The sequence below is a fragment of the Musa acuminata genome, unplaced genomic scaffold (genome assembly GCF_036884655.1).
Source record: "Musa acuminata AAA Group cultivar baxijiao unplaced genomic scaffold, Cavendish_Baxijiao_AAA HiC_scaffold_979, whole genome shotgun sequence".
Lineage (NCBI taxonomy): Eukaryota > Viridiplantae > Streptophyta > Magnoliopsida > Zingiberales > Musaceae > Musa > Musa acuminata.
Window position 1 is genome coordinate 1 of NW_027021197.1, and position 19,948 is coordinate 19,948.

Below are 19,948 nucleotides of genomic sequence, written 5' to 3' on the forward strand. Positions count from 1 at the left end.
CTTTATGTTTGGAATCTATCTTTATTGGGTCGTTTTGTTATGACAACAAGCATCATCCAATTTGACATGGGAGAAAGGCAGCAGGAAACCTCAGACAAGGTGTGAGAAGGGGTCTTCTCTGAAATGGAGTTGAGGGACTCAGATGTCCCTCCTTTTGGTACTTCAATGCAGTCATGATTTGGATCTCATGAGGCATCTTGACAAGTCCACTTCCCTATCCCCAAATCCAAGATTCCAATTCAATGAGGTCAACTCATTTCACATCATGTTTCCTTTCATCAAAGAGCAATGACATGCATTCCATTCTCTTGTGAAGCCAAGGCAAGTGAATGCAATGTATTTGTACCCAAAATTCATCATCTAGTGTTGTATGTGCATGTCTTCTAGCAACATAAGCCCAAGAATTAGATGGTGTGATGCAAGTGATAAAAGACAGGTTGAACAAATGTGCTAAGCCTAAATATTCTTCACTACTTTTCCTTCCTTTTATGTCAAAACAAGCAAACCACATGGATTTCTCTACTAGTCCTTGCATGCAAACAAGTTCATGAATAACTTCTAGAGAGTAACTTCTATGTCATGCTTCTTTGTTCTGTGCCAACTAAGGCCTATGTGTTGTAATGATCATGAGATCTTTCATTCTAAAGAATACACTGACATTTTATCTAAAAGTTTAGGTCTATTAATAGATTCTGAAAATCCTTCGATATTTTTAGTAATTCTATTTCAAATATACCGATTGTGATGATATGGATGTTGATCTAAGTGGGATGTGAGTTTTCAATCTTTCTAAGTGTCGAAATCAATATTTCAAATGTTAATAAATTATAGTCTAATTAGGGTGCCCATTGATAAGTCAAAAGATCGACCACCGTAAAGATAATAATTACAAGTTGCTAAATTTCTTATAACAAAAAAAAGGTTAAAGCGAGATTATCGATAGACGAGGCATTTGATGGGATATGAAGTGGCACCAAATCATTTTATTTCTCAGTATTTGGATCAAACTTGATATTAAATGTGTTTGGAAAAGTCAATCTATTATGAGGATCAACTTTTATTACAAGAAAGCCTGATTAAGCATTAGTACAGATGGTTTATTATGAGCTTTGCAACTCTCATCTTACTAGAGAAAAAGAACAATCGGCATAAGCACTACAAGATTGTTTAATTCTTATAAAAGAATAAATGAAGAACCCAATATATAGAAGCTAATTAGGTAATTTATGGATTAGCTTCTTAAGCTTGTGGTGTTGGACTGTGAAGTTGATAATATATTCTTAAGATTATGGTTCGACTTTTGTGATATGCTTCACGAAACACTTCTTTGTAGTTGATTTGCAAAGATGTTTGATCCAAATCTATTGTCTCTCGAATTCGAAAGCCTTATGTTGGTGGCATAATGATTCATTGTATAAAATTGAATCACCAATAATATTATTTCATGTTATAGTTTGTGCTGACCAACATTTTTTTTTTCCACTCATTTTTGAATACCATCACATGATCCAATGCTTTTGTTAAGATTTTTCTCAAGTGTGTAGATAAAAGAAGTAGTGATTAGGATTCACAAGAACTTCTCTCCAAAACAAGTGACAACATCATCTTATTTGCATGATCAACATAAGCACAATCTTGATAGCTTCATCATATCGTTGCCACAAGGAGGAACATAGAATTGATTCCTAATTCTAGTAGGAGTAAGAGTTATTAATTGGATGTTGGGATCCACTAATGGGCTCATTCAAAATTGTTGTGCATGTTCCTATAAACATGGAGGTCCATTTGATTAGACTCTTAGATTTGGACTCTTGGATTTGAAAAATGTTTTCTAGTCTATTCCAATCTATTTATTTTCTATAAAAACTGCTGGCATATCTGGTGAAACATCTAATCGAATTAATATCTTTTTCCATAAGAGCTAAAAGAAATAGTAAAGAATTCAATTATTTAGTTTTATTTTGATGAGTGATGGCCACACATCAATTCAATAATCGTATTTAGATTAAATAAGATTAAGTACTTTAATAAGAAAATAATCCTTGATATCTTATATCAAGATCATATCAAGATTGATTGGACATTACATTTAGAGGTATATATGTGTTTGGTTTTGCTAACTCACTCCCCACTCCTATTTTGAATAATAAAGTTTTGGGGAAAAGAATAATTAGGAAATGAGAAAAAAAAAAAGGTTTTAGAATGCATTCATATGCCTTTTTTTTTTTATCAATTTAAGCTTCGACAATATTATGATAATGATTTATCTCAAATGATATATATCTTTAACTTCTCGATTTTTTGCAGGAATATACATATTGAATTTAAATTTGAAGAGTAAATAAAATAATCTCTCTCTCACACACACACATATGTGTAAATTGATAATTCATTAGGATGATAAAAAAAATTACAAATATGTTTTAGTTTTATATATCTTTAACTCGAAAAATAATTATCAGCTAGAGGTAAAATTGGTTATAGACTGAATTTTTTTTTAATGGGTATTAACAATATTAGCATATGTGTAAACCATAATATTTGAAGGGATATATATAATATAATGTAATACAATAATATCAATTAGAAAAAATAAGCACCATCAAAATCTCTCGTAATAATGGGACATAAATTAAAACATTTACCCTCTCTTTGATGAGAAGAAAAAAAAAAGAGTTAGTAGAGGCCCTTAACTTCGTGTCTCATGTCGTACCATAACTTAACTCGTCTAGTAATAGACATCATAATCGAATCAGAATTGATTAAAAAATTAAAAATTAAATCATATCTAAGAAATTAAAATAAATCGATTGACTTTGATCGATTTTTAGATAATTCACATGAATCGATTAGATTAGATATGTATAGACACTTTTGATCAACATTTTTTCCTCCGATAATCTAGCTTCTACACCTCTTCTTATCTCCTCCCAATCATCTTTTTTTTTCTATCCCTCCTCTATCTTCTTCTTCCTTAAAATGAATACAAGGATAATGAATCAAGCATTGCAACAACAAAGAAATATGTTTCCAACTTAAATATGACACCAAAAGGGGTTATGATAGAACGAATGACACTTTAATGATTAAAAATAATCGTTCTATTGGGTGAGATATACTAATTTAATAACTCTACCAAACTATGTGTAGTGGACCAACTGTCCCAATTGCTTGAAGTCTCGAAATTTCTACCTCATTAGTTGGATTAATATAATTAATTCCTTATATATTATCGAATATGATTTTATATTTATAATGTCGGTTGATATTATCATTTTTATTATATTCTATACTACTAATATATTGCTTTTATTTATCTATTATTATTTATTATATATAATTTTTAAATATTTTATATATTATAAGATATTTTTATGTAAACACACAGTCAAGTGATTTTGAATGTACAAATAAAAAAAAATCTAAATCTTGATTTAGGACGTAAGAAATTTGAGATTTACTTCAGTATCGAACGATCGAAGTTGCCCGACATCTCCTTGCACGAATCTCAACAATTACTTTTAGAGTAAGAAGACAAGTTGACTAGGCAACGTTAAATTATAATAACCTCACTTAAAAATTATATACTTCCTCTTGTTTTAGAAGTATAATTATTTATATTACTTCTTAGAATATTTTCTTTAATTTTGGAAGGATAAAATAGCATGGGGAGCTTTGTTTCTCTCTCTAAAATCACAATCTTAATTTGCTACTTGCCCCCTACTCTGACTTGTTTTCAAGATTGACTTGATATTTTTGTTTTTGGCCTCTTGGTCAAAACTCACAAAGTCACCCATCAAGGGATAAAATTTAATTACCTTTCAAATCAAGAAAGAAAATTAGATAATTCAATAATTAAATATGTCAAGATCATACATTCCTAAAACATTAATTTATTCTTAAAAAAATTATTTATATTTTTGTTTTGTAGGTTTTTAAAGGAACCATCCCAAGTGGCATATCTTCTAAGCTAAAATGTTATCACAAAATAATATTTTTTATACAAAACAATTATAAAATTAATAATAATTTCATCAAAACATAATTGATTATTTTTTACAAAACATGGGTTATGATCCGAAAATCTTACAATCACTTCTTTACCAATCAAATTAGATAATACATTATTCCCGAAATAATTAATTGATTGATGAATAATTAATGATTTTTTTTTTTTTGCTTTTACTAAACTTAGATTATCTTATCCAAGCATATAGTCTACTAAAACTCTTAAAACTCATTTTCTTCTCCATCGACATCTTTAATCAACATTTCTAGTTATTAATACATAAGTTGATATATATATATATATATATATATATATATATATATATATATATGAGTAAATTAAGGGGGAAAATATTCTTATTCTAATAGCGACCCTTTGCTTAGGTTGGGCAACAAAGAAGAAGAAGAAGCTTGCTTGTCCAAGTTTTGTTTGACCCCACAAAACCCAAGAAAGGAATAGAATGGGAAAGAAAGAATAACACGTTTGGTGACAAATAAATATCCAAACCAACCGCGTGGTCTCTCTCTATCCTTCCTCCTTCCTTCCTCAAACCCACCCTCCTCCTCAATTATTAATGTGACATAAAATTACACCCACACACACATATTTATATTTATATATATATATCCAAAATAATATATATACCTTTTTTATTTAACTTAAATTGGACATCAAATTTATCATTTGGCTTAAATTTTGTTTAGCATCAACAAATTATATATATATTTTTCCAAGAGTAAATACTGAAGATGAGATTTGATATCAGAAGCATAATTAGGAGTGAATAATTTGAGTTATTTTGGTAATCTAATCATTCGAAGGGGCATACATGTTATATTAATATTGATAAGGGCAAATGTAATAATCGTAGACTTGTGTAAGGACTGATACGTAAAACCGTGTGCTATAAACTTAGTGCGGTCATCACCACACCACGAACACCCCACGACAAGAAAGCGAGAAAAGGTAGTCACCGGAAAGCAGCTGCGACCACAACCACCACCACCGCCCGCGCCGCCCTCATGGCCGATCCCTCCGACGAAGCTCCCCCCGCCGCCAAGAAACCCTTCTCCCTCCCCCGATCCTTCACCTACCATCACCACCCGGGCCGTCCCTCGATCGCGAAGCCCCCCTCGAGCCGCTTCGCCGCCGACGGCCCGGACAAGCGCCCCAAGGTCGTCCTCTACAGTACCTCGCTCCGTGGCGTCCGTCGCACCTTCGACGATTGCCGCTCCGTCCGCGCTATCCTCCGCGGCCTTCGCGTCGCCGTCGACGAGCGCGACGTGTCCCTGGACGCCGCCTTCCGCCGCGATCTGCAGGCCGCGCTCAAGGGCCGGCCCTTTGCCCTCCCCCAGGTCTTCGTCGGCGCTCGGTGGATCGGCGGCGCCGAGGAGATCCGGCAGATGCACGAGGCCGGCGAGCTCGCGAAGATGCTCGAGGGGGTCGCCCGCCAGGACCCCGCCTTCGTCTGCCACGGATGCGGCGGGGTCCGATTCGCGCCCTGCCCGACATGTAGCGGCAGTCGGAAGGTGTTCATCGAGGAGGAGAGGAGGCTGCGGCGATGCCTGGAGTGCAACGAGAACGGATTGGTACGCTGCCCTGACTGCTGCTATTGAACTGCCCCCACAATCTTTATCTACATAAAAGACAATAACGTATCAAGAACTGATTACAAGGAAGACAGGAGAAAACAAATAGGGTTTTCTTCTGTTTTGGATTGCTCCTATATTGTTTTTCTTGATTCTGTGAAGTTGATTGCGTTGTGCTTGAGGAGGGATGCCATTTGATTGAGATGCATGTGGGATTTGTGGATTTCTCCTGTTGCTCGGTGATGGGTTTTCTTAAATGCTTTCTGTAGAAGAAAGGAAAAGAACATATGGTTCTTCTCGGAGAGTGATTATCGATCATAAAGCTTGTATGTGCATATACTAAAATAAGTTGGGTTGTTAATGTAAATATAGTGTTGATCTATCAATGTTATATTGAACGGATGTTGTGTGTTCTCACGTTTATTGAGGCATCTGGATGGATGCAACACTTTTGGTTTAGCTGTTCATTCTTTTGTCCTGTTTGGATTATTGTCTTTCAGTGCATTTGCTGTGATCCCTCTCAGCAAGATGGGTTTCTATTGATTGCAAAGTATAGATTACCTGTTGCTTGTTTTTAATCAGAAAATTGCTGACAAAAGTTTGTCTTGACTGCAGCTATGATCATGGGCCTCTGTTTTAGTGGTTTTGTTGTCTATTTGTTTCTTGTGTTGAATTTCTGAAGATATTAGAATGTTTTTGTGGTTCTGAATTTTGGAGCATCTCATTCTTTTTAATGTTAAATATAGTTGGGTTATGGATCTTGATGGAGACGATGGTAATGGTTTATGGTTTGCTGATTCTGGTATCGAGTAGGCAGATTCATACGGTAGAGAAAATATGTTCAGAGAGATGTTGAAGATAACTCTTTTGCTACGTTTGGGGTGATTCATGAAACCGATGATAAGAATGGAAGTTAAGAATATTAAGGTTGTAGAACTAAGGTAGGAACCAAAACATACTTTCCTTCCAAGAAATTGTTGGAGCTCTAGAACAAAATTAAATAATGAAGTGTCACAAAGTTTGTTTTGATGTGGTAGCTAGCGGAATAGTCTTAGCAAAACAGGTTTTATGGACAGAAAGGTTACTAAGGCGCACTAGACCATAAGAAGAAATTGGATTAGGAATTTGAGGGAGAGGTATTGTAATATTTGGTGTTCTAAAGAAGAAATTTTTGTACTGCTTTTTTAGAAGTTTTGATGGCTGATAAAGTTGTTGCTTAAAATTTATTATTTCATCTACGGGAGCATACATTATTATTGCCGATCCTTTTACTAGACATCAACAACAACAACAAAGTTGGAAGTCCCAACTATTTGGGGTCAGCTAGATGGATCTTTTGTCGTCAGTACGATATGTAAAAAGTCATATGTTTATAGATTTCACAGCGACAAAAGATTCATGTTGCCGACCTCAAATAGTTGGAACTTACGACTTTGTTCTTGTTGTTGATGCTTGGTAAGAAATCAATAATAATAATATATGCTTCCATAGATAAAACATTAAATTTTAAGTAACATTTTTACTAGACATCCTAGAGAGTTAATTTAAGTTTGTCATCATGGATGTGTAAGATCATTCTAAGATTTTCCAATGGTCAATATAAAATTTGACTCAAAATTTTTTTTTCAATGGTTATTATAAAGTGACTCATTTTTTTAATTATTAAATGAAGATTTAGTTACTTGTTACACATAATTGTTAAAATTTGATTATAAAAGAATTTGTTGCACATAGTCACAGTCATTCATTGCACATGAGCGAAACATTGAGCTTGGAAATTATTTTGGGAACTTTCTCACGTGTAATGGTTATGATTGAAAATTTTTATTTCTTTTCTTTCATTGTTCACTCTTGAAGGTTTCTTGTAGTCTTACCACAACACAACATCCGTTTCTTCCCCCTTTTTATCCAGGGTAAATAAAGGCCTATGTCTCATCACCTTCAGGCTATTTGCGTATCTTGTAAAAAGTTGTTCTGCTTTTGGTTTGTGTCCTTTTAATCTGTTGACATGTGAAAGTCTGCTTCTTTTTCTTTCACCTTTTACTTTTCAGCTTTTGGATATCAGGCTTTGAGGAACACATGATTACATTGTACTAGTCATCATCATTTTCTGCTACCCTTGGATCAATTATTACAGCAATGCTTTCAGTTCTAATCACTCTCCTCTCTGATTTATGTGACTGCCAGAAGCCTTTTCTTTTATTCTAATGCTGAATTATCTAATTAAAGCTTTATTGTTACCGAGTTTAATCGATGGTTTATTAGATATTTTGTGCATCCATCCATGCTGCAAATTCGTTTCTGAAAGAAATTTAGCCGACAAAAATATTCCTATATGTCCTCTTACTTGCGTTCTCAACACTGTTTAGTCATTTGTTATGTGTGCTTTCTTATAGCTTTGATTTATCTGATTTACTTGATCACTCACGCATCAAATACCTTTCTTGGTTCTAAAGTTAATAGATTTAAGGATTTGTTAGGGATCTATTTCTTTGTCTCAGCTTCCCAATATCTTCTTTGTATAATCAGGTGTACTTTGGAATTCTGAATAGTTAATGTAGCGACATCATTATGACACTCAATGCTCCCACCTCCACAAATCATCACTGCTGAAGTGGGTTGTCACATGATGAGTAGACTATATATCCTGCTTTACCTTTTACCTTCTTTGAGATATCTATTGCCCCATGTGATCACTGGTTAAGAAAAATTCTCTCACTAGCGTGCAGCCAAGGTGAGCTTATACTCCTATATGAATGTATAATGTGATTATTAGGTTTTTCCACACCAAAAAAGGGGGTTCAGGTTTTAGAACAAGGCAATCATTCATGAAAGATTAGGGATCAGCCTTGGATGCAACCTAGGCTTCTGCTCTAATGATCTCTTCATGCTATTTCTCTCAAAGAGCGTTGGATCAGACATTTACTTGATGAATACAACTAGCAACTAGGACTTTTGGAATGAATATTTCTTTTCCTGTAAACTTATTCAGCACCTGGGAGAAGCATATCAGTTTCTGAAGAACTATCTGCAAGAAAAAAAGAAGAAAAAGCTACAAGCAGTTGTTTATGAGCTATGATTTCAACATAGAGGTTAAACCATGTTTTGTGATACTGTCTGTGCTATGCATGCTCTTAAAAATTATATATTTGTTTGGCGTAAGTTTGTTTATATATTCTACATTTTTACTGGTTTTCATTCTCATTCTGGATCTATTTGATGAGTCTGTAAGATCTAAAAAGTCTTCCCATTGGCATGCGTGCCCCTCTTATTTTTCAATGTCATTAGAATATGAGTTAATAGTGTCATATTTGCTCATCAATGCCATTTGACAAAGAGCAAAGGGCGTTGGGCTCGTATTCAAAGTATTATCATATTAGAAAGGAAGGAAGAGAAAGAATTGTTAAGTATTTTTCGGAAGGTCAGAAACATTTGCATCATTAATCTCATCTCAACTGAGGGCTTGCATTTCATATTCAATTTCTTGGGAAGGATCACGTAAGAGGTTTTGTCAACTTCTTGCAAAGGATCATTTCACGGGATTTGTTGACGAAATATCTTTGTGATGGTAAGTCAATATGTGTTTATTGGCTTAGACGTCAAAAGTCTATAAATATTTTTTTAATAAATTCATAATTAAAATAAATCTAGATAGAGTTTGTTTTATATAATCATTCCTAATACATTTTACTTTCGTAATTATAAAGATATTAATATATATTTTTTTTATAATATATCAAAGGTGGCTAACTACAAGCGTTAATTTGTAATTAGTCATTGTACATAATATATGCACCAAAAAACATAAAATTCTACGTCGAAATAGTTCGAAATGCTGATATGCATATGTAAGAAGCATAGTAAATTCATGGGCTTCTACACCTCGTATCATAACATATATATATATTCTCACATCGCACGTCATCGTAATATATACGTGTATTCTCACATCACATGTCGTCATAATATATACGTGTACGCCCACACCACATGTCATAATATATACACGTGTACTCCCACATCGTATGTCACAATATATACGTGCACCCTCATACCATATGTCATGATGCATATATTCGCTCTTACACCGCACATTATAATATATACGTGTATTTTCACACCACATATTATAATATATACGTGTACTTTCACACTGCACGTTGTAATACATATGTGCACTCCTATATTGCATGTCATAACATATATATGTATTCTCACATCGCACATCATAATATGCACCGCATATCATAATATATGTGTATTATATGTCATAATATTTTTATGCACTATCACATGATCATATATGCATGTATATAAGATATTTTTATCGTAATTCATATATTTTTTATGTTTACAAAATATATACATTCATATTTAACTCAGAACAATCATATCACTCGTACGTCATCATATGCACGTATACAATATAGTTTTATCATAATTCATATATTTTTTTATTTATAAAATATATATATTCATATTTAACTTATGACAATCATATTATCCGTACATCATCCATCATATATGCATATAAGATATTTTTATCATAATTTATGTATTTTTATACTTAAAAAATACATATATTTAACTCATGACGATAAACCTTCTCCACTTCTTTCCCTGAGATCTCTCTCTTTCCTCCCTTTGCTCCTTTCTCTCTTCTTTTTCCTCCTCTCTATTTTTATATATCTCCTTCCTCTTTTCTTTCCCTTTCTTTCCTTTTCTCGCTTCCTTTCTTTCTTCTTCTATATTCTTCCCTTCTACCCTACAGCCTCATCCTTCTCTTTTCTTCTCTTATCCTCCTCCCCTTTTTCTCCTTTTTTTTTCTTCTTCCTCTCTTTCCTCTCCTCCTTCACTTTCTTCATTCTCTTCCTCTCTTCTTCTTTATTCTTTCCTTCTTCCCTATAGCCGCAACCCCCTTCTCTTCTCGCTCCTCTTCTCCTCCTCCCCTTACCATCGTCTCAGCCTCCCCCTTTCCACCGTTGTAGCCTCTCTCTCTTCTCTTCCTCTCCTTTGAGGTGATGGTGGGAAGAAAAGCCTTTTTTTTTTTTTTTTTTACCTTTTGTAGTTTAATACTTTAATCTATGTAATATCTATATTTATAAATAAATCTTTAAAAAGATAAAAAAATATTACCTTCTTTCTTTTAAACGAAGAGTTTAATTTTATGTATCTAATCCGGAAACTAATCACGATTGATATATCATCAATTATATATTTTAAAGCATATAAAAACTTAAAACATTATTCATCTTATCCTCGAACATAAATATTTTTACTTTACACTAAATATTAATATATCTTAATCTCATATTCAAGTTCATTAGTACACTTTAGCTTATTATGTTATACTTAATGTAGACATTAATGCTTATATATGATGAGTCAATATTTTGTAAAATATTAAAAATAATATATTTTTTAAAAAATATATATATTTTAATCTTAAGAGTGGAAGATATGAATATATTATGTATCATATTTATGGAACGTAAACATCATAAATCATATCATGAAATGAGAGTAACACACACACACACACACACATATATATATATATATATATATATATATATATATATATATATATATATATATATATATAATTTATGCTTCTATTGATATACTATTTATAATTCAATTTATATGAGACTCATGCACTATAATTCATTTCTTTCATATTTTTTAGTATTATATTTTTTTTCTATGACATAAGGGCTTTGTTATTATATGTTGGTTCATATTTGATATAGGTCGAGAAATATTATTGGTGATTTCTTGACCATCAACTAAAGGAATCATGATGACCTTAGGCCAACTATGAATGTATGGATCAATTAGTGTCAATTGCCTGCTTATTGAGTGTTGGTATTCAACTTCATGGCATAACCTATTAGGGATTAACCTTGTTTGGTCAAACAGGCAACAAGATTGATGTAGACTTGTTTGGATATTGATTGTTTAGTAGTACTGGAAAACGACACATAGGGTTATTCGGGGAGCCCCTTGATTGATTGGGTTTTTCCTTTGTTAGATCTGGTGTTTCATGTTGTTGTGAAGATGTTTTGTTTGTCCATTTCTTTTAATTGATTGTGCAAGGTTGGACTCGTATCATCGATGGAGTGCATCTCGGGTTCATGTAGTGGCAGTTGAGGCTGCGGCACCTGAGGAAACGGTTGGGTCAGTTGGTGGGATGATTGATCCATTGTCCCTTACAATACTTGAAATTGATTCTAGCTGACGAATAATGGGGATCTTTGTGTTGCTGATGAGTGGTCGGGTTGTATGCGACCCACCCACCACAAGATGCATCATTGTGGGAGAAGAAGAGGAATGATAATCCACATCGTCATCATCAAAGGCTTAAAAAGCCTGTCAGGCGAGACCCAGAAAGCATGTATTATAATAAGTCGAGCAGGACACTGGTCATCTGGGAATGGATGCTCCTACGAATGCCGACGGTAGTGGTCGCCCTTTGGGTCCGATGCCAATGATTGCCACCTTTGATATGGGGACAAACATGAGTTAATTTTTAGATTAATTTGATGAAATGTGATGTTATGGTTCTTCCGTTGTCGACGACGCCATGAAGACTTTTTATGTACACATCACCACGAAAATATTAACACCAGAGAAACCATCAGCTATCCGCAAAATGGGATCCCGAACCGAACTAAAACATGTTCCATGTTTGATTCCAATTGGACTGCCAGAGCTTAGCCTTTTTAGTAAACCCTGAGATGAGATTCATGTTTATTTCATGCATTATGTATTTATTTATTTTCATGCATATTATTCATCATATTATATTATATATATTTATTTATATATAAGAACAATAAATATGCACATTTAGCGTCTGGCTTGTATCAGACACTGTGATCTGCCATCTTATTCTTTTTAGGATCAGCAGGAAAGAGTAGCAGCAGAACCATGATAAAACTTCATATGCCGATCGGCTTTGCAGAGCCCCCAAGTAGCTAAAACTGCAAAAATATATGAAGTTTGCATAAATCTATATGGATGACTGACGTCCAATCTGCATGCTCAAGAATGAAAACTCCAAGTAGCTAAAAGTAAAACGATCTCGCTCTGCGGAGAAGAAGGATCTCAAGGTGGAAATCTTAGGAACCAGTAAAGCTAATATACATCTTACTTGACATTGGAGATTGACCGTTTCATCGAGCATGTTCCATCGATATGTTTCCACGGTACAGTAGAATGACATTTGGTAGTCTACTCAGTGGAGTTTTGTCTTAGCTTTTTTTGGGACAGCTTCTCCTTCTCTTACATGCCCTTCGAGTTAACTGTGTGTGTTAAATATTGATACAGGTGCGACAACTTACCTGGGTTAACTACAATGGATGATTAAGCAAATACATCTGATATATCAGGAAGATAACTTGGAAGGCCTGTGAAAGAGCAACTGAGCGACAATCCGGTCTACGGGGTTCGTACCGGTTTCAGAGGCAGATAAGTTTCTAGATCTGCAAAGAAAAAGTTCAAAGTTCATAAATAAGAGTTTTTTTTTTTTCTTTCAAATTCTTTGAAAAGTTATATGTAAGGATGATAACCGGAAGGTTAACAGATGAGCATGGTAGGCCATAAAATCGAGAAATTGGTACTTACATAGTACCATTCACCTGTGATCATGATTTTTCTAATTGCATCACTTGCAGAAACCCCATGCGCAAATTTTTATGAATGAGATGTTGTACATGAAATCATGCATTATAAACGGATATTAATTTCAAGAAGATATGAGTAACAAAATTGAAGTTAATTTAGCAATGCCATAAAGAAGAAGATCCACAAACTTAACATACTAGTTTGACCAACAAAAGTTGTTCCTATTAGCTTTTATATCACCTAGCATGCCATACATGTGCTTAATGACGAAAATTGCATGTGCTTTGAACTTAACAAATAATGTTAAGCAAGCAGCAGATGAGGAAGTAAAAGTCATGAAAAGTTGTTCATACAAAAATTGCACAAGGTAAAAAAAAGCAGCATCTAGCAAGCCACCAACAGCATCTTCCCAACTCTCAGGACTTACAGTCAAAATTTTAAGTATTCTTTCAGTGACCGTAATGTACTGTATTACAAGACTATCTACAACAATAAACCTTTACTTGTGTGACATCCATAAACATGCACAATTTATTAATGTGTCATCCATCACATGTGCCACTTATTTGTTCAAGTATACCACAAGTTTGTCTCGGTAAAATTGTTCCCTTATGATCTAGGTGATGAGGACTCCAGTTGCAAATACCCTTTTACTTGTATGGACAGAACTGCATAAATGCTATCTAAGATTTTCAAATGAAGGTGCGAGAACATACACCCTATTTTTGTTGCAAATACCCTTTTACTTGTATGTCCAAGTTCATACACCCTATTTTTGTCAGTGACCGAATTGTTGATAAGAGCTTTTATGGTGATTCTTACAGTAAGACCCAAGGTGCGAGAACCCCGGAACAACCCTATGGGGATTCTACGTTGGCCAACCTAGAAAAGGACATCTTCATTCGATGTTCTATTTTTCCTATTATCTTTTAATGTGCTTTCTTCTTTTTATTTTATTGCCATTTAGATCAATTTTAGAGTCTTATTATGAGTTATATTCTCCCAAGCTCTAATTTGGTAATTGAGAGGTTCAGGATCAAGGTTCTCAATATCATTATGATATTGATACTAATCATGCTTTAAACAAATGTTGTACCAATAACAACCCATATAAACACTTCATTTAGGACAAGATAGATGGTCTAACGCTATCATACAAGTTCATTAAAAAAAATTTATTGCCAATTTTATGTTTTTTAATATTTTTTAGTTTCTATAAACTATTGTCGGTAATACAATCGAATAAGTATACAAAGATGCAATTATTATCACACAAGTTCAATAATGAGGACAAGTTTAATCATACATAAATTCAATGATTGAACCTATCAAATTAATAAAAAACATGAATGGATGCATGAGACTTTTGCTGCACAATTTAGGGAGAGTCAATGCATAAAGTTTCAGTAATCACACATCACACATCATCCAATTGAATAGTATGTCCTAGTGTCCTACTGTCCTAGTACCAAAAAGAATCTCATGCTAGCTTAGGAGTTAGATGTGGCTGAAGCTCAATATGACATGCTAAGAACATATGCATGACAATGTTATTATCAATAAATTCGAAAAACTCGATTTATGCCTTTAGATGTGCCACCATCCAACATAGTGGGAAGGGAAAGGTCTACTTGTAGAGACTATCCAAATGTAGTTTCTGGATAAGCATGTGGATTAGTGTAACCAAATGAGCCAAATGACATGGACTTTACATGCATGCTGTATCACGGTGTTGGCTCATTATAACTACAATGCTCCTGTGGGTACTTCAAATCCTATAAGCAGAGTAGGATTGCAAGTGGATGTCATACTGCAGTCTGGAAAATCCATGTCAACAAGTAGATAATGACCGTGTTGAACTCTAATCGATGTTATCTGACTTAATTTTTGTGAGACTTCATCTCATTTGCTAAAAGTCATCAACGGTCTTCCACTTGCTCAAAAAAGAGTAAGACAAGGCTCTTAAATAAAATATACCATAAAATAAAAGGATAAATGTTCAATAATAAACACTGATGTGATTACTAATATGCATCCAGAACAATATCTTGTATGAAAACAAATTGAGGATAAACAAGTGTACTCTCAAATGTATTCTCAGCAAATGTATTCTCAATCATCTTATGTGATAACGAATTGAGGATAATCAGCAAATGTATTCTCAATCATGATCTAGCAAATGATAAGTCTGAAATTGATGCAACATCACATGTATCCATACACCTAGTTTTTCTGTCTCATAAATATATTATTTCTATTTTCATCCAGGAATAAAATGGTCATTTTGAGCTGTTAATATTTTGCACAAATTGATACAAATAGAAATCAATTTGATATCGTTTAACAAGTCTATAAAACAAGCAATGATGAGTACACTGTTTTTAAATTTTAGAAAAACTTACCTGCATTTATTGTCTGATTCTCCATTTGCTGCAGCATTTCTTTCCACATTATCTTTGTTTGTACCATTTCTGTCAGTAATGTTGTGCCTTTCTGTCGCACTTTTTGCTAAACGGAATATACTATCTCTGATGCAAAACTTTAACCTATTATCCAACTACAAACAGAAAAATAAAGGTTAAGCAAAAAGTTATTTCTTTGGACCAGCAAAATGCATTGAAGTTCAAATGATAAAATTCTATTAGTGGTCCTACCATTGACAGTGCGGCCTGAAGCTGACAATATATTGTTTCTGCTATAGAATTATCATCATTCACAATAGAGATCCTCGGGGCATCCACAAGCATGTTCTTCTCCATAACTGTAAGGTCATTACAAATTTCTTTAGATCCAACAATGCTTGTCATAATCTGACTGTGGCTGTTCCCTGGAGATGTTTGACAGATTGAGCTATCAGAACCAGATTTCAGATCATCATATTGTTTCCTCTTGTGTTGAACTTCAAACCTAGATTGTGTTATCTGCATCTGCTTTGGTTTCCCATTTCTCTCTTGAGGTGTTATAGAAATTGCTGGTATTTTTTGTACAGGATTTGGGTGTACTGATGGATCAGCTTTACCTCTATCACAACTAGAAATAGGTTTCTTTTGGTTTCTCTGAGCATGACGATATCCAAAAGCAGAACTTGAATGCCTCCAAGGATCTAAATGACAGAATTGACAGCTAGAAAAATATTCTTTTTTACTGTGTTCAGCACAAACATCTGAGCCTCCTTCAATGGCAGGAAAGGGATATGAAGGATATCCAGAATCACTGGATATAATGTCATTGCAGGTACCAACACAAACAACAGATTCCTCATCACTAGCTTTCCTTTGCAGGCTGCTATCTGATGACTGATAGGATTGTGGAGTAACACAAGAGGAATCATGGAATTGATGGCTTGGACTTTGTTGGTTTTTAATGTCATAAGACCAGGGACCTGTCAACTCTTGGGACATTATTTTCTTGCTCTTTTCCTCTTCCTTTTCCCAATATGTCAACAAACTTTCATGCTCATCTACCTACAAAGATAGTTAACAATAGCACTAAGTGGAATTCATTGATAAATCACCTAACAAATATCTTCCAAAGAAAGCAAGCCTCAAAAAAGGTATAAAATATCATACAGGAGTAAATCATTGTAGTGATAAATTATGCAGAGAAAAAGAATCAGGTTTACAAATGACATATGCAAGAAACTTACAGAATGTATACCATACAAAATAAGTATGATTTTATGCTGCATGCTACCCAAATATCACTGAAATATCTTCTCATTGAGCACATGTATTAAAATATTTTACCTACAATTTAAAGAGGTGCTCAAGAATACATGAAACATAGAAAGAACTGATCAAAATTGAGCAATAATCAGCACTATTCTGCTTCATCAGCTGGCGAAAAGGATTTCAGCTACTTAAATATTAAGAAGAAGATATAATGGCAACTTGTCGAGTTCTCTGGCAATTTAACTTCAACTTAATTCTATTGAGTTCTTTTTACTTATCTTTAAATAAGAATGCTGAATATTATAAAGCTCAATCAAGATAATGTTTAAGTAGAAAAATAAAATAAATTCTATCGAGTTCTTTTTACTTATCTTTAGATAAGAATGTTGAAGATTATAAAGCTCAATCAACAAAATGTTTAAGTAGAAAAATGAAATAAATTGATCTCTTAAAGTCAAGAGCATCCAGATGAAAATGTATGGAAATCCTATTCTTAAGGATGCTTGGCTGTTTGGCTACTTTACACTAGAACATATGGCTGGTCAGATTTTGGGAAAAAAAAAAACCCATAAGTGAAGATGTGGTAGGTAAAGAAAAGACGGTGAAAAAGGAGTTTTAATTGAAACCAAGAATTTTAATTCCAACCACATCAGTTGGTATGAATTGGTATTTACCAATCCGATGTCCAATTGGTATGTGGACAAGGCAAGATCCGGTTCTATACTGGCATACAGTCTAGTACAGTTACTGCACCAGGCATACCACCCACCTGATAATGTACCAGTACCGATTCGCTCTCATATCTAATCTGGATCTAAACATGGACGTAATTCAGCTTCATGTGATGTTTAAGCCATCTCAGCTAATCTCCATAAATGCATTGGTTCTACTTATGGGTTGAATTAGTGGTCTAAGGCATATGTGGGCAAGTTTCACTTAAACAACGTGTATGTTTAGCATAACCCCTACTCATGTAGATTTGGTATCAGCCTTAGTCATGAATGTACTTTTTAACACAGATTGAATATAACATCCAGTAAGTCTTGATAATAGTAATCCAGAAGATTAATTAAGTACAGATGATGCCAAATGCTAAGATAGGACTACAGAACAAGGAGTTGATATTGACACATATTACCATTGATGTGCTCTAAATTTAGTTTTGTAAAGCACATGGAAATCCAATATGCCAATGGTATACCACCTGAATGAAAATCTGTGATCCATCCATAGTTAAAGCCAATCAATAGAAGTACTTGTTATTAGAAGCAAGGTTCCTAATTTTACCCTGTCCAGTATGTGTCAGGTAGTCCAATCTGTTTCATTCTTTTGTGTTCTTTATTAGGGTTAAACAGAAATGCACCCATTCCTCTCTCGCTTGTGCACCTATCTTTGAGTGGTTCGTATAGCTAGCCATGAGATACAGGTACTCTGAATTGCTTGTCAAATACATGACAGATAATTTTTCAAAGTTTCTGATTCTTTCAATATGATAGAATACTAGGATACTCAAACGACATGTTGTTGATGCTTCTGAAGAGAATTCTATTCTTTTCTACATGTTGTTGGACTTGGTCATATGATTAGATATACTAATCTATCATTTGAATTACAATCAAGAATATTGAAATTAACATAATGATTATCATTTGCTCATGGAAACAAACTTTATACTTGAAGGGGTAAGGCCATGGATGTTGGCCTTACCCAACTCTACATTTGCAGGAGCATCGTGCACTGGACTGCCCTTTTTATCTTTAATTTTTCGAAGTTCTTGTTGTCCTCACATTCTTGTAGTACTATGTCAGAGAAACAATTTGTTTAAATGAAAGTATTTTTTCTGTTGAACATCATGTACAAATGGTGGTGTTAAAAATTTCATTGTCTGACATTTTTGTTAGAGCCTGTTTCTCAGTTCAAAGGTCTCCGGTTCAAGTCCATGTAAGAGCATCTTGTACAGAGTTTATTGTAATGAAATAATATTAATTTCAAAAGATCTTCTTACAGATGTTGTGGCATGTAACATCCACATATGGGACAGATTTAGCATACGGTTAGTCAACTTTCATGTGCTAGCTGCTGTCTGCCAAAGTAATAATGAAGAAATGTTTTCAAAAGGAACCAACAAAATACATAAAATTTCTATTCACAAATATATATCTACCTGACTTCTCTGTGAGACATTTCCTTTAGCATCACATCCTTCATCTAACCGAAGGGAGGAAAATTCTTTATCAGAAAGTTCCTCCTTGCATAATGCTGCGTCCTGTAAGTGTGAACCAAAATGCCAGTATTACTAATTTTATAAATATGTGCTTTGGATTGTATAATTGCTTATAGAAGTCTAAATGCTATGGTGATATTCTATCTCAAACTGAACCAATAAAGACTTACGGGCACTGGAACAAACTCAGTGATGCCACTGATTAGATGATCAGATGGTGAAAATAATCCATCACTAACATCCATCATGTCATCTCCAAAAAAGTGATCGATTGAGTCACTTCTGCTTTTTTCAGGTAGATGAAGTAAATATAGCAAACAATAAAAAACACTTACTATCAGATTTGCTGGTACAGCCACTCATATTCTTTGTAATATCAGAAACCAAAGTTTTTTAACAACAAAGTTCAAAACAAAGGTGCCTTAGATTACCTGAAAACTGCATCAAGATCAAAATCTTCAATACTATCCCAATCACAGTCTAGAAGGCTATCACTTGCTTTATCATCACGCTCATTAGCAGATATTTCTGGTTTAGTATCTAGCTGCACTGTGCTTCTGGTCGAGAAACTATATGATTTATGCACCATGAATGAATCTTCATTAGATATAGCATCAGAAGGAAGAAATTCCATTGTACAATCTCTCACAGCATTTAGGTTTGATGAATCTGTAAAATCATTTATCAACTCCGTCTGCAGAGAATCCTGATCACTGGCATCAATTTGCCCTCTGCTATATGATGCATAAAGTGTAGGGAAATCAGACAATACATCCAGGTCAAGATTTGAAGTGGAAATTGCCTCATCTCTACCAGAAATGGACTT

The 19,948-nt window shown here is 34.0% G+C and overlaps 2 protein-coding genes across 2 annotated transcripts; one reads left to right on the plus strand and one right to left on the minus strand.

Annotated features, from left to right (window-relative positions):
- The first annotated feature begins 4,920 nt into the window (after positions 1 to 4,920).
- Positions 4,921 to 6,000, plus strand: LOC135665307 (uncharacterized protein At5g39865-like). Its single transcript, XM_065177179.1, has one exon. It carries the CDS (start codon positions 5,032 to 5,034, stop codon positions 5,623 to 5,625), a length of 594 nt encoding a protein of 197 aa, XP_065033251.1. The 5' UTR covers positions 4,921 to 5,031; the 3' UTR covers positions 5,626 to 6,000.
- Positions 6,001 to 12,733: 6,733 nt separating this feature from the next.
- LOC135665308 (protein LNK2-like) lies at positions 12,734 to 19,942 on the minus strand. The gene is made up of 6 exons (XM_065177180.1): positions 19,554 to 19,942; positions 19,293 to 19,404; positions 19,063 to 19,164; positions 15,882 to 16,691; positions 15,630 to 15,784; positions 12,734 to 13,085 (listed from the first exon to the last, which is right to left on the minus strand). The coding sequence occupies exons 1-6, from the start codon at positions 19,754 to 19,756 to the stop codon at positions 12,989 to 12,991; spliced, it is 1,479 nt and encodes a 492-aa protein (XP_065033252.1). The 5' UTR covers positions 19,757 to 19,942; the 3' UTR covers positions 12,734 to 12,988.
- Positions 19,943 to 19,948: the final 6 nt, after the last annotated feature.

What these genes read in the sequence shown, in the direction of transcription:
- LOC135665307 (XM_065177179.1), top strand. Translation starts at nt 5,032, where the DNA reads ATGGCCGATCCCTCCGACGAAGCTCCCCCCGCCGCCAAGAAACCCTTC.
- LOC135665308 (XM_065177180.1), bottom strand. Translation starts at nt 19,756, where the DNA reads ATGGAATTTCTTCCTTCTGATGCTATATCTAATGAAGATTCATTCATG. An exon ending in ATGTCTCACAGAGAAGTCAG is followed by an intron (nt 16,692 to 19,062) that starts GTAGATATATAT and finishes CTATCTTTGTAG; the next exon opens with GTAGATGAGCATGAAAGTTT. An exon ending in GAATCAGACAATAAATGCAG is followed by an intron (nt 13,086 to 15,629) that starts GTAAGTTTTTCT and finishes TTTTCTTTGCAG; the next exon opens with ATCTAGAAACTTATCTGCCT.